Here is a 16,647-nt window from a genome sequence, read left to right on the forward strand (position 1 = left end):
GTCAAGGAGTTTGTGTCATCAGTGTTGACGGATTTATGTTCTTCGTTACCATTTCCTTTTACTTGATTCTATTCGGTTCGAGCGCTTCTTCCGGGATACCTTTTACAGACCTCCCAAAATGCAGCAAAACATTAAATATGAACCTCACGGGACTTGTTTAGGCCACTGCTGAGAAATTTGGAAGTCAAAAGTTATCTACAATTTGAATAATGCACAAAACTCAACTACTCAGTAGTTCTGTGTGTCAGCCACACTTAAGCCTTTTTGTTGCAGTCTTCTGTATTTTTTATCTATAAACACAAATCTAAAAGTATAAGAGCTGATGTAATAACATATAGAGTGTGTGGCAAGAATGTATATAGAAATGTTTGTAAGTTTTGATGAACTTTCTTCACAAAATATACATGATGGACACACATGCAGTGCATGGGTCTGCAAAGGTAGCCTAGTATTATGTACTGGAATTTACAGTGAGCCCCGAAAAAAATTCAATTCAAAATCTAACGGTCAATAAAAATGTACTAAATGTTACCTTCCACTTTCAATACTTTATGGGAGTTTCTAAAATGATACTCTCTTCAACATACCACTGTATTTATACAACTCTTCATTATGGGATTCCCTACCTTTAAACCCCGTTCTCCGACTGTTGCTATGAGAACTTGCATGACCTCGTTCGGGGGTCAAACATCGACTGTGTGTCTCACTATTGTGAGGAAGGGCGCTGGACTGGAAGATGTATGATACCAAAACATGTCGAGGGAAGTGTGTCGAGGAATGTTGAGTCGCTGCAAAAGGACACATGATAATCTTGCCCTTGCCTGGTTGTACAATGTAGTATATCAATACTTCATCCCGCTCTACCCCGCCCCCCTTTCCTTTTTTTTCCACTGTAGATCTTACAATACATGTATTTTTTTGCACAATTGTGATGACGGCGTCCCGTATCAGTCCAAAAATTAATTACACGTTTAATTTGATGAATGTAGAGCCAACCAATGTCTCAGTGCCGCGAAAGCTCTCATCAACAAAAGACAAAATACTTGTTAAATTTTACAGTAAAACGTAATTTTCAAGAATATTGGTTATCGTTCCGTCACAAACTGAATGAAAATGAGGTGGTGGTTTTACCGCTTGACATGCCTTCCATCCGCTCGCTATCAAACTCTCAATAATATTCCTTCTTTTTTGACATCAGGCTACAAGGTGGCATTATATCCAGCAAATTAAATTGTTGCATACAGTTCGCAATTAATTATGACTTTGAAATTGTTACTATCATTGCTGACTCGCTGAAAAAAAAAAAACACTTTTTTTACAAATCCAATAAGATGGCAGTGTTGTTGTAGTTCCGTGGTTGTAAGGACTAGTATCCATGACATCATCTTCTTGCCTAATGACACGACTGATATTACCAGTTTTGCCAAAACACGTGACATATAAATTCGCATTTGCTCGATTTTAATGACACTTTGACCGTTCAGTATTTGACCTGGGCTTTCAATTCAAAATTCAATTTGAATACAGTACATAATTGACCATCAATAACCAAAATGAAAGACAAGTGGTATACTTACGCGCACTTTTCGATTCGTCTATTCCACATCCACATTCACATTCATATCAACCTTGATTTTTTTTCTATAAGCGGTCTGCGGTAGTCCTAGCAGTAGACACGAGATGTTTGCTTTTGCTTCCCCTGGGACGCTTTTTCCACATAAGAAAAAACTTCCAGATTTCGGCAAGTTACTCAGGTCTAAGGTCAACGCAAAAAAGGGATCGTCTGATCTGAAATAGAAGCAGCATCACACCCACAGTGGTTAACTCGTTCACGACATGAATTCGATCTCTAAAGGCACGGACTCGCAGTAGTGATCCAATAACATCAGGGCGCGAATACTCCATGATCTTCTTGGCCGATGAATAATGTCCCAAATCCTGTTTTACAGTATAACTTTGATGTCAATATAAGCAAAATGACTGGGTTCAGTATAGCCTGCATGGTAAATACACAAAATAAGAATACTCCCATTACACTGCAGATTCTTCAAGCAATAGCGGGAGTACTCCCAGCAGTAACTTCACTGTCACGTGATAATTTATTACAGGCAGCCCAGCTCACAGGACAATTATTTAGCCAATATTCAGGGTTGTATTTTCCCCCATGATTTGCATTTGGCTTTAATATTCATTATCTATATGCTTAATCATACATTTCGGAATATTCAAAACTATCAATTTGTTCGTAGGAAATATCTTTAAAAGAGAGATTAAAAAGAAAGGACCACAAAGCAATGCACATTATAGTTCTCTGAATAACTGTCGATGATTATTGTGTCTTGGAAGTGTCTAAGTGTCTTGGAAAACTATATTGGCAATTTATGTGTCATAAGCCATAATCACGAAGTTAGCGCACTTGATAATTCCATATCTAATTTTCTTCTTTCCCTACGCTAGCAAAATTAATATCACTGAACGCCTATTAAAACTAAAACCAACCAAAAAGGATTTTATTTCCTTTGAAACACTTAGGCCCTATAGTACTTCCGTTCCATGTTAGGTCGTTCACTTTACAAGCATCCCTAGCACTTTGTGGGACAGATCTTCGGCATTTTAAAAATCTGCAGTTTTCTGTACCATCTCGGCATGCTCTCTAACTCCAAATGCTTGAAGTATTTTTTTGAATAAAAATGTCCGCTGTATTGCGAACACTGTTTTGTCTTGTAACAGTTGGTACCGTGTTTCCCCTGTCCTTTCCTTTCTTATTCTGTAGTTGGCGATTCTATTGTTGTGGAATTTCTTTGGGGGACCTCCAATCGCTTTTCTGTGGGTCCCTATACTTTCTCTGAACATCGAGTTTTTCTATCATCAAATCAAACAAAGAATTATATTGAAATGATAAAGTCGTATTAAGTGATAATCATTGCAATAATATTAATTTATAGGTTTGGGGTTCTTTTTTAGTTTATTTTGCTTTCTTTCAAATTTGGTTTTGTCTTGTGTCTCATTATTCGAGTAATGGCCTGCGAGGAAACGGCCACCTGCTGCGTTCATCTGCTTTTATCTGTCTGGCGAAAAAAAAAAAGAGTCGAATAATTAGAAAACAAGGCGGGAATGATTTCGAACTTGAACTTTTATGATTGTCATTCATGTGGACCGGAATCGCTGATATATAAACGCGCATATCACTGTCTTAACGAATGAGTACGAAATCCACACTGCATGATGACTCGTGCCGTTGGCATGGCAACCGAGATGATGACAGCGTCGTTCTAAATCCTCCAGCTGGTGTCAGCATTTTGGCTCATTTTCCGGGCATTTTCATATTTCTTTCCTCATGACGATGCATCATTTGTGCTTATAAGGAAGGAATTATGGTGTCTAGCTCCACACATTATCTACTATGTGCAGTTTATATAAAGAAAACAAAGGACCCAATGTTCCGGAGAATTTGTGTTATGGCTGTCTTCAGTCTGCTAATAGGCACTGCTGGTGTCTTGACTAAAGCATAGCAGAATCATTTGGCGATCAAGGACCAGCCATGTCACAGTCTCATTGTCTCATTGTGTTATAACACTGATGTTATGTTATCACTTTTCTCACAAGCTTAAATTTCGCAAACACAATATAGTACGAATTCAATTCAATTCATTCTGCATGCATCTAAATTGCAACGGTCACATCAGTAAATTGGTTTAATCGCCTATGATAATACAATTGCATTGTGCTTTAAAACTTGTCATAACCTTATATATAAAACGTTGAAACGTCATCCTCATCAGGGATAATGTTAGTGGAAGACACATAACACTTGAAAAGACGATACAACCACAATGCAGACAATGCAATCTATTCAAACGAAAATTTTAAGGCAGCCGCTCTGGTGAGGACGTCCCCTTTGGGTTCAGTTTTTGGTAGGTCACTAGAGTTATCAATTTCTTATGAACAAAAATGCTCTATATTCCATACAGATGACATCTTTCCTGTATATCAAGAGAATCGCAAAGTAAATCTTGCATGATTTGCAGCTACAATATATCATGCATATGATTATTCTGTATATCGTATTCCTTTAATCTCAAATTCATATACATGATATACCAAAATTATGTAATTGTTAGTGGGAGTTTTGATTTAAATCTTTTCTCTTGTTGGCATTGTTTTGTTACGACCACAGCTAACTTCCGAACTCTCTTCCTCCTTAGCATGTGTCATCCATCCTGTAGCTTATAGTGATATATGACAATGTCCATTACCTTTGGGTTTTTCGTTTGGTTGTTGTTGGGTTTGTTTGTTTGGGTTTTGTTTTTTGGTTTTGTTTTTTGGTTGGTTTTTTTTTTTTTTTTTTTTTTGGGGGGGGGGTCTTTCAGAAGATTAACCTTCGTGTCAATGTGACAGAAATTAAGTTTTTGTTTCTGCTATGACATCGTTTAAACAACAACACGTTAACAGAAGTGTTTTTTTTTTATAACACGAACGATTATGCATTACAGAGAACAAAAAGACCTTGCACTGAATTTCATGTTGTCAAGTACAATCTGAGTATGAATGAATTTAGTATACGTTGTTTTCATTCACAGGATATTATTTAGTGGAAAGTGGATGAAATACCCAGTATGTGCAAGTCTTCACCAGTAATCTTCTAATCTTCACTCGGAATTCTGAATGACGGGATAAATCGTAAGCATAATTTGTTTATTCGGTTTTAATGATTAATCACGTCAGCTGTAGGCTAAATGATTGATAAAGTCAGTTGCAATGATCGTCTGAAAGTCAATCCCAGCCCCCTGTGAAGAGTCATCGGTTTTCTTGGAGTCATGTCATTGGTTTAAACAATTCATATCTGTAGTGACTGACTAACTCTTACCTTCACGCAGTTATTCATATCCTTTGTCATTTCATCCAACCACAAATTTCCTCACTGATCAATTATTATCTATATCAAATAATGATATGTATGCAGTAGATGCATCGGTTGATACTAAGCGAACATTTTTACATACATCGTACGTTACTGCCACTGTCAATGCCACAGTGTCGGTGCGTTACACATTCATTGTCGTTTCTTAAGGAGAATCTCTCACATAACCTGTGGAGGGACAATATTATTAAAGAGAAAATACCTTATGTGCGCGATTTATGCAATCTGCTTCTTCTCTCCGCCATCCTGAAAAAAAAAATAGTTGTACAACTATAATTTTACGAATGTACATTCATAAGGTAAAAATATTGTAGAGGTTGATTTTGTTGAGAATTTTACGGTGTATCGCGAAAGTTCCGTAATTACATCGTAAAATTCTAGGCCTATCAATACATTTATTCCAACTTTTCACATCTTTGCAATCATCACGAGGATGTTCACAGGCCTTTTGGCAATGCGTATTGGATATCCTTCTACAACACTTTTTTGTCATTTAATCTCACATGCATTCACATATTTTCAGAACTTATGTTACCAAACAGTCGACTGATGGCATGTGCCCAACACATAGTCTGAAGTGGGGTAGTACTACCATCAGAGATCAACCAGAAAAAGGTACCTTTCAACCGGAAGTGATGGAAGGAACCTGGAAGGAAGCTAACTCATCGTTTCGGGTACCACGATAGCTCAGCTGACTTCCGGCGAGCGGGTTCAGACAAGCCCTTGATGATTTCAGACACATCGTCTGCTATTTCGTGACCCATGGTCTCAGGACTCAGGGTACCACCGTCTACGGGGAAGCCCTACCAAAATGATACCATGCAAGTCTGCACGCAATGCTGAATTGGGTCGTTCACGTTGTTGCTCTTGTTGTTGTTTAATTTCTTCACGACTTTCTATATCCATTTTCCCTTTGCAAATCCACAAGAAAGTGAAGATTTTTTTTTTCAACATGATAGAAAGCATTTCCTCTTGAATCCGCTTCTAGAGTAATATAATACAATTTAGATTCCTGATCCCTGAAACAAAGAGAACATTTAGAAATGTAATCGCAAAATTGCACTTTGATGACGCTCGTGATGTTATCATCCAAAGGATACTGGGTTTATGCATTTTAGTGTCGAGCCTAACATGATAGTCTTCTATCTCGAAAGCGGTTCAAAACTGACAAGGTTGTCACAGGTCTTCATTTTGTATAAAATACAGAAGACTTCTCAATACATAGACAAATGTTGAATGTATGATACACGCGGTACATTCCTTGAAGCCATAATAAAATGACAATAAGCATGATTATCAATTTCTGCATTTGTCGTTGCGGTTATTGTGGTTTATGCTGTCATCCCTCAAAACAGAACGAATGTGTCACTATATCTCAAAGCTAGACAAGCCGTCTCCATATTTCCGCCTATTGTACATTAAGTCCACTGACCATGTATATGTGCAAGTAACACTCACTTATAAGTGCAAGGTATAAGGCAATACGAAGTAATATGAACTCTCATGACGTTCTATATAACTTTTCAGTCGTTTGCACTCATATTTCGTTTATGTAAGGACCTGAAAGTTCGCTAACATCTTATATCAGCTCACTAAACGCTATACAATAGTGGCATAAATTACTGATGAAGCACTTATATATATATATATATATATATATATATATACATATAATGGAATATCTATACATATATGTATATATGATATATATTGATAACATTTTACCATATGAATATGAATATATGAATAAACTCATTCTTTATTGGCCATAAATGCATTACCAATTTCTTCATTTCAGCACATACATACACATATAAATAATTTTATATATATACATATACGTATAGGCCTACATGTATACATAAACAAAGAGGCCCTTTTATAGGCTCTACTATAGTAACACAAACCAAGATGTAGAAAAACAAACATGTGTGAACAATGTGTGAAAAGTAAGGGAGGAGGAATGGGCTATAGAACTACAAGTTTACACAACTTGCTGCAGTGAATCAACGAGCTTGTTGATTCACAGGAATATCGTCCTTTTATACACGTCAAAATGTGCTTCGGGAAATCGAACTAACAACTTCAAGGAATAATTCCATTCATCCCAACAAACCCTCCAGCACATGCTGTAACCCCTACGTTTTGCTCTAGCAGCCCAACAATGCTCAGTGAGAAAGCCCTCGTTTATCTGCGTTGCAGATTATTTTCAGTGAATCACTGGAAACCCCCCATAACCATAATACCATAACGGGAGGGAAAAAATAACATGAACTGTGGACGTGATCTAATTGTGATTTGGGAGGCCTAAGGGACAATACGAAGTCGAACGAGAAATGACAACACGCGTCAAACTTCCGCGCCACAGAAAAAAAGAAAGAAAAAGAGACATCACCAGAAGTCGCTACTCAAAAAAAAAAAAAAAAGAGAGAACAGAAACGAACGGGATATTTTCACAACACATCAGGAATCAATAGTATCCCCCTTTAAAAGACCCCATACACAGCCCCCCCCCCCCCCACTTCGCTGATTCCAGATCCCTATACCCCATCTCCTCCAAAAACACACCCTCATGTATTCCTCTTTAGAAATGTTTTTAACAAGGAACAAAGTTCAGGATTGATCGCCCTTTGGCATATACTGCATTCATGAAACCAGATTCGATAAATGACGCTGACGTCGACTGAGCATGTCATTTTCGGGATGAGTGGGGTCAATACAGATAATTAAAGTTAGACAAACACATAACTCTTATATACCATGAGAGAGAAAAAAAAATGAAGAAAACGCAAACACAAGATAATTAAGCATAAGTTGACTATCATCCAATGTAAAGTTAGACAAATACATAACTCTTATATCCCATGAGAGATAAAATAATATTGAAGAAAACGCAAACACAAGATAATTAAGCATTAGTTGACTATCATCTAACTCCATGACCTTGTGCGTCCCAAGTCACTGAAACAGGGGTTCGTACAACTGATGATGTGAGCGAGTGGTTGTCATGGCAACAAGCTATTGGTGGACAGGAGGTCATGCCCCCGTCTGCGACTGCCAACAATCAACATCCCATCGCAGGTTTTACCCTGGGATGGAGTGTGATGACTAGAAGAGGGACCCCTTAAAGGGGGGACTAAAACGTAGCCTTGGTGAAAACCAGTAATATTCAGCCTTCAAGTCATGGATCGTCGTTCAGTTTTGTTGCTATCTTACTTCTTCCTTTAAGGATCCTCAACTTTGTCATCACGGAATAGCGACCGCAATGCATTGTAACTTTCTTTTATTTCAAGTAGCATTGTCCTGAGGGGTTTTTTTTTTTACTGGAAGGAAATCCCTCTTGCCAAAAACAGGGGAAGGTATATCAAATATATCAAGATTGACTCATCGCACGGATAGCTTTAACTCCTTTACGCTTCAATATCGAACTGCGTGTCTTACCAAGGAGGTACTAGGCGAGCCTAGTACCTCCTTGGTCTTACGACGTTTACTAAAAGTATTTTGATTTCGGTCTTTACTATCTTTAATTACTAAAATCATACGGCTGATTGATCTTTGAAGGTACACAAGGAAAATATGGCATACAGTTTCATGGTAAACAAAATGGAAGACTTAAGAGATGGGTAAAGGAACACATGGGTCTGGACCAAAGAGATTTGGTCTGGGCACGCATAAAAGAAGAGAAAGAAAAAGAAACGCATGTGATTGCACACAAGCCAATAGGGTTAAAGCAAAGAGCTTTGAACACAAGCTCCTCACACGCGGGATGTGAGGTTGAACCCCGTCAGCACACGCACATATTTGAATTGCAACATTTACTTGATAAATCATAGAGCTACGCTGAAGCTCCATGGATTAGAGAAACGTCAAGGTATTAAAAAGGTAGCCCTTTCTCTAAAAGCGGCTGGACGGCGCACACATTAAAAAAAATGAATGACTGAGACTAAACAATTCACGCGGTTTATGAGAGTGAGAGTGGTATACCCGGAGAATCATAAAAAGCTGGCGGTTGTTTAACAGGTCCACTTAAAAAATTAAAAGCTCTACTGAAAGGTAAGTTTTGATCACCCTCTCAGTCTGTAAAGCTGGTTAGGGTTGTGTAACGTCGACATGATGCCAATTCCTTGTGTCGTTTTGGATAGCAAACAAACTTATTTCTTCTGTTTCAGTAACAACTCTGGTTGGCAGTTGGGGATGTCAAAACCGTGACTATTAAGAGCTACAATGCTACAGATAACGCATATGTCATATCCCTCTCTCCGGAAACAGTGTCACTTTGCGCCCGACTGATTTCCTCTGTTTCATTAACACTCTGTTGACCCTTTTCCAAACAAAATAATCCGTTTCCATCTCATTTTGATAGCCTATGACCACATTATGTAGAACTCTCCGTTGTGTCACGTATTAATGATCTATCTTTTTTGTTATGAAAGGACACAGTTTTCGTCCCTTACTCTGTAACCTCGTTTATTTGTTTACTTTATAGCTTCCTTCACATGATTTTGTACCAGAAGATTATCGACATGTTCATGAAGCACATCTATACACTGAATAATTAAGTCCTCTTTACATTAATATTGCACTGGAAAATGGAATGCATGGGTGTGAATTTTCATTTCTCTTCCGTGACTTAACCTGCCTTCATTTGTTAATATATTTACCTATCCATTCACTCACACATGCATTGATACACTTGATTGCTTCATTCATAATGTAGGCCTATTGTCTAATTGTCGGTTCAGCTATAGGCCTATACCTGCAACTCTAGCAATCATGAGAGCAGATTATAGATTTGAAGCTCACTCGCGTATAGGGCCTAAGTATAACAGGAGCGTTCATGTCTACAGAATAGGAAATCCCTCGACTTAATTTGTCAGCTGTTCTCTCAAATCCACTGAGATTCGATAGCAGCCTGAGTCTAGACAAAACCTCCATGGTCATACCAAGTTAGGAGGTAGTCCGGTACTACCTCCTTGGTCATATTCTATCTCCATGCCAATTCACACACACTTTTTAGTACATTTAGGCCCTATTTTATACCATGTCACTGGCAAATGAATAAATAGTGCAATGTATGGGTCTTATGGCTAGAAGAGGCATTAACCCCCTCCTTCCGATTTATAAAGTCACCACGGTTTCTTGACCGTAATCTGACCGGATCTTGCAAGTGTCGCTTCATGTTATTGTATATACAATAGCGTCAGAGGTTTATCCATCGATTAAGCACACAGCAAAGAACGCCAGTATGGAACAAGTGACTTAAAAAGGGATAACTGTAGAAGGACGCAAAATGTACGTCCTTCCATAATATAATACTCTGTATAGAAACAAAATCACAGAAGATACGAGAGCATAACAACATCCTTTCCACTGAAATTCAGCCATCATGATCGAAGTTCTTACTATACTGGACCATTATACTGTTTTCGCTAAGCTACTGTAATACCATTGTAGCCACTATCGTCATTAATCATGGATTACATCAGTGAAACAAGATTTACTTTTCAATTCAGTTCAATTCAATCACAGTTTATTTCCAATCAATTTTCCCATCAAAACAGAGTACAAAGTAACATGTCATGAAATAATATTGTTCAAACATTTGCAAAAGATTCATGTAGTATCCAAGAGAAATTATATAACAACATATATATATATATATATATATATATATATATATATATATATACATGTGTATACAATAATTAGGAGGAACAATGCATAAATACTTCGTGGGCGTGCGGAAAATAGATTCGTTTATGGAAAATAGTGATCCACTTAAAAGCAAAGCTTGTGGGACGTGGATCGCTAGATAAATAATGAGCAAATAATATATTATTCGAGGGTTTTTTATAACTACATGTATTGTAGTTATTGTAGTGATCCACTTAAAAGCAAAGCTTGTGGGACGTGGATCGCTAGATAAATAATGAGTAAATAATATATTATTCGAGGGTTTTTTATAACTACATGTATTGTATTTAATATAGATTAATTGAGTCATTTGTAAAGATATACATGTAGTTACATTGAGATACGCAGGTCGGAAGAAATAAAAAAAAAAATAAAATAGAATATCAGTGCTAATGCCCGGACACTGTTCACTGAACCACGTGTACCGGGAAAATATGGCAAGGACAACACACACGTACACACAATTACCCATACACAATTCATATAAGACGCGAGACAGTACCGAGAGGAGAGAAGACGGTAACAATACAAGTCTACGAAGAACAAAAGACAGGAAAGGAAGAGGAGAGAAGAAAGAAGAGAGGTCTGCATACAGAACACGCCAAGTGCTGCGACATCAGGACAGGTGAAAGCTCAAGCATAAATTAAAACAATTTATATTATCTAGAATTATAAGTAGAGAGTATGTGTTTTCTGAATTTGTATTTTTTATGTAACAAATTTGGGGGAATCTTTTAAACTATTATCTAGATTATTCCAAAGTCTGGGTCCGGTATAAAGAAATGTACTTTGGGCATGTGCGGTTCTCATTAATGGAAGATGAAATTCGTCGGATCGTCGCGTGGGATAGTTATGTATATGACTGTTTCGATGAAATGAGTCGTGAAATATCTTAGGTAAAAAGTTGCTGTTATAATTAAACATAAACTGGCCAAGTTGAAACACATACAAATCTTTTATTTTTAGTATTTTATGGTAAAAAACAACAACAAAGCATCTGTATGTTCTCGGGTATGTAGATTAAAAACAATTCTGAGCGCTTTCTTTTGCAATAAAAAAAGTTTATCAAGTAATATCTGATATGTATTACCCCAAGCAAGGATCCCGTAGTTTAAATAAGGTAGTATCAAACTAGAATAAAGAGTTAATAATGCAGATGAAGGAAGATAATATCTTAATCTGTTCATTACGCCAATATTACGTGAAATAATTTTACATATGTTATCAATATGATTCCTCCATGAAAGCTTGTTATCAACACAAACACCAAGAAATTTAAAGGAAGAAACTTCTAGGGGAGTAGTATCAAATGTTATATTGCCTGGGAGGCTATCTAAAGAGTTACTAAAAAGCATATATTTTGTTTTTTGAATATTTAGTGACAATTTATTTGCGTGTATCCATTGTATGACCTTTTCAATTCTTCATTTACTGTTCTTGTTAAGATATTTGGGTCAGGGTGGGAAAAGAAAAGGTTAGAGTCATCCGCGAATAATATAAGTGATAGTTTCTCCGAGGATCTATGAAAATCATTGATATAAATTATGAAGAACAGTGGGCCTAGTAAACTTCCTTGTGGAACCGCAACATGTAATTGTTTTATTTTGAGAGTCAAAGTCGTTGACATGTACAAATTGGGATCTTTTTGATAGGTAACTCGTGAACCACTCCAAGGCCTTTCCACGTATGCCATAATGGGATAATTTGGAGAGAAGTATTCCATGGTTAATCGTGTCAAAGGCCTTGGAGAAGTCCAGGAAGATACCTATTGTGTGTGAAAAAGAATCGAGTGTGACTTTGTCGATGAGGGCGAGTAGTGCGTGTGTTGTGCTGTGATTTTCCCTGAATCCAAATTGAATGTTTGAAAATATGTCGCAGGTTTTAAGAAAACGTACTGTCCTGATGTAAACTATTCTTTCGAGAATCTTAGAAATAGAAGATAATAAAGAGATGGGTCTATAGTTATTGACATCATCCTTCTCCCCTTTCTTATAAATAGGAATTACTTTCGCAATTTTCATACTATTTGGCACACGGCTAGTTGTAAGCGATGAGTTGATAATGTGCACTAATATGAGTTGATAATGTGCACTTTAACAAACTGATAAACGCTTTCACATTTTGTATCCCTCCCACTTTTTGATCAATTTGAGGTAAACGGAATAGAAAAATACTGTTCTGGATCGTGGGATCCGCTGCCGCCGTCCTTCACGATGACATACGCTTCGTATAAATTAATACCAAGTTAGAAGGACGAAGGAAGTGGAGGCTCGTAGGAATCCTATGAATCCTTATGAATCCTAACATTTTTTTCTCTTTCTTTTAACTGCGGGAATGGGTGAAAAAGGCATAAAAATTGAATACACATTAGGGTATGATTTAAAGAACAAACGTGAGCAGATGTCATGACAGATGTTATGTTTATATCAATAATCATAATGCAGAATAATCTGTTGCGAAAGTATCATTCTTCCACTAACGACCCATTTCCTATTTTGATGACACAAGCTTTGATGTACTGCACACGTATTTTTCCAATCATATGCACACAAATTCGATGCATAGTACACCAAGGAAGGAGAGCCCCCAACTTTCTACGGAGTAATCATCATAATTTTTGCCGAGCACAGGTTGGTTATTACAGAGTAGATATCGTCACTATTTTTATTTTCTTATAAAAAAGGACAGATCCGAATAAAAATTCCATATGATCCCAACAGTAATCAAATAATCGTTTTCCTATATATAGTGTCAGGTTCACACATGCGTTTCTCATCTGCACGCGATGAGTAAAGCAATGATTCTACAGCAGATATGCTTACGGCATTGACAGCCGACCGTGTGTGGGCCTGGTTCTCCCTTTATACGTCAGGCAAAGTTGTCTGTACTCGTCAGACATGATTGAATTACTCGAAACTGATCCACGTGGTAATGCAAAAGGCAGGTGGTTGCAATTGTGACAATGTCTGATTATGGATTGACTCATGGGTGTTTCGGGATTCAATTATAATAATTATTAAGATCAAAACGACAACAATAACAATACTCAAAGTAGCAATTGTTTTAATTATCATAATGAAAAACAAAATTATAGTGACGAAAATAAGAACGATGACGGTTCTGTAATCATTAAACATCACAGCTTTATCTATGCGACTAGTGAATAATTTTGAAGTACAGGGATGCATATTGAGCTTTATATTGATCATAATTAATATTATACAATATGTACAAAACACACACAGGCGTTTATATCTCACCGGGCATTCAATCCTCGATTCTATACTATCCAAAATAAAACAATAACTTCTGAAGAGCAGTCCGAAATGCATCGCGCGATTCTTTTTTAGAGGCGAGTCAATTTTTCAGAACCGGAGATGAAGTAGGTTATGTTATCCCCTTCCCCCCCCCCCCTTCCCGGGCCACAACAGAAGAGGAGAACGATATCTGTTGCCCCATATCCTACTATCCCTATGAGAAAGTTGTTTCGTGAGTTATTTCCTTCAGTGGGGACACTGCTTTTATATTTTTACTTCGGCCAATGCATTGTCGCAACGCAACTCCTTGTGCCAGAAATTCATGCAAGAATCAAAACCTACATTGCAAGTGGGTTGTGACGATTGTATTAAAATTCAATTATGCATGAATTTAGTATTCAATTCCAGGTACCCTTTATTAACAAGGTTGACAGTCTAAGTCCAAGGAAAGCCACAAGAGCGATTTTTCTCTCCGAAATGAATACTACGTACTGATTGATCAAGGATACTAGCTAAGTAATGACCATGAAACTTCTCTGCAGAGTTATCCGTGAGTGATAGTGGTATTCTGCAGGCAACACTTTCTTGAAATGATAATCACTGGTCATGGGCGTGCGATGAAATATTTGTAAAGGACGGAGCACACAAAGTATCGATTCTCACTTTCGATACTATCACCGGCCATCATCGTAATAATCTAACATTTTCGAGATTTTGTAGTGATGATAGGAGTGTCCTAAAGATCATGGTAACTTTCCACTGGCTTCAATGTGAATATATATGGATGATATATTAAGTCGATATTGGTTTCATCATTATCGTCATTCCACACCAGTTAATATCGTAATATGACTCTATCATGTTTACACCAGTCGGGTTTCTTAAGGACGCTTTATTACAATCTGCCTTCAATCTGCCTATGAATGTCCTGTTCTTCGAGATTATCTGACATTTTCACCTTCCGTATGAGTGGTGGTATAGTATTAAACGCCAAACCCTCTACGGATGATAAGGTCTAAAGTTATTGACAAGCCAGCCGTCCACAAACTTACCTGTCCAGGACGAAGTAGATGTCGAACCCTCCGCTGCATTTGGTCCTCTGTATCACTTCTCCTCCCCCTGGACCTCCAGCTCTCGGGTGCCTCTCAAGGAGGACCTCCCTCCCGCCATCTTGCTTCCAGAACAGATCGCCGTCTTCTCGGCTCCAAGGCACCGAAAAGGTACCAGACGGCCAGAGGAGGAGAAAAGCTCCCACGCAAAACATACAACCGGTTGAAAACATTGTTCCAATCGCTCAAACAAAAATTTCCAACGCAGCTGAACATACGCTCCTGTTTTGTGTATTTAAGGCCAATAGCCAGGAAAGGCTGGGAAATGTTTCTTCTGTGCAAAGTCGGTCCTCATTAAATTGAATCCCGGTTTCTATGGGAGTCTGCAGAAAGGTCGGCGTCTGGTATGCGACAACTCTCGGCTGTTTATCCTACTTTCCCGTTTGACAGTTCGCGTGGCCACACGTTGCCGATACCGACCGACATGCAGTCCTCGTCAACTCTGCACGACTTACTTCAGTACGCTGTATGTCGGGATCCTTTTTAACCAAGTGCTGACGAAAACCTTGATCTAGTCGTTCAGGAATGAAGAGCGCCACCAATGTGAGCAGAGATTCAATGAAAATCGGCGAGCTAGAACCACAGAACTAGAGTTCTGTGGCTAGAACCACTGGAAACAGAGCTGTGCGTGCACTCCATACAGGGAACTTGCCCCTCCCATCCTAACCAGCTGATCGACATGAGTTGGCCGACTACATACATTATGTGTGTGTGTGTGTGTGTGTGTGTGTGTGTGTATTGATGGCGTACCTCGCCGTATAAGGAGTTACCTCAAAAGAACAGCATGACGCATTGGCGCACACTTTAGTATTATCGAAAGTCATTTCCTTGGTCCGTCAAAACTCCCTTATAAATTTGATAGATTATCTTTATACGTCGTTTGATTTCAGAAAGTCCAGAAGCAGGATTTCATTTGGTTTCTTGACCAATGTTATCTGAGCTAATTATTTCATTATTTCGGGTACTTATAAGAGAATGGGATGGTTTGTTTGTTTTTTCTCCAAAAGCTTGCACTTAAGTTTTGAGAAATCATTCCCACATCATAGGCACAAACTCTGCTTCGTAGAGGGACGCGTGTGCTAAAGGTGTGCATGATGTGAAATCGACAAGAAACATTTTTTTTTTTTGTGTGTGTGTGTGTGTGTGTGTGTGTACATGATAATGTATTCTGGCGATTTAGTGTTCGTTGGCATATACTTGCTGGTTATTTTATTGTTCTTGTTGTTCTTGTTGTTTACAAACAAGGTAAACATAATGGACAGTTTCGTCAGTGACCTCATAACATTATCATCATTGATATCATTCATTTAATTTAATTTCATTTCATTTATTCATTTTCATTTTTTAACAAAGAATTTAAGTATACAATCATATGCATGAAGAAACAAGCATATTTCATGTATATATTATCTAGATATAATATAAACGCACAAGAGATTTAGAAGCCAAGATGCATGATATTTACTAAATTATGTTGAAAATGGCGGGGAAGCTAAAAAAAACAAACAAACAGAGATTCTACTGTTATTAGCAATATCTTTACATAATGGTAATTTCAGAATCAGACATCAACAAAAATTACACGATACACCTTGGTGGTAAACTGTTAGAAAAATAATAATGTTTACACTTTGTGTCATAATGAGTAAATATACCCTGTGTTCGA

The 16,647-nt window shown here is 37.7% G+C and overlaps 1 protein-coding gene across 1 annotated transcript in view; it reads right to left on the bottom strand.

The window, feature by feature from the left end:
* Positions 1-15,347, bottom strand: part of LOC140229065 (anthrax toxin receptor 1-like) — a 44,291-nt gene extending 28,944 nt beyond the window's left edge. The window contains exon 1 of the mRNA XM_072309323.1: positions 14,925-15,347. Coding sequence (XP_072165424.1) covers positions 14,925-15,154 — 230 coding nt within the window. The 5' untranslated portion in view covers positions 15,155-15,347. The remainder of the gene's footprint in view (positions 1-14,924) is intronic.
* Positions 15,348-16,647: the final 1,300 nt, after the last annotated feature.

This window comes from Diadema setosum, chromosome 5 (genome assembly GCF_964275005.1).
Source record: "Diadema setosum chromosome 5, eeDiaSeto1, whole genome shotgun sequence".
Classification (NCBI taxonomy): domain Eukaryota; kingdom Metazoa; phylum Echinodermata; class Echinoidea; order Diadematoida; family Diadematidae; genus Diadema; species Diadema setosum.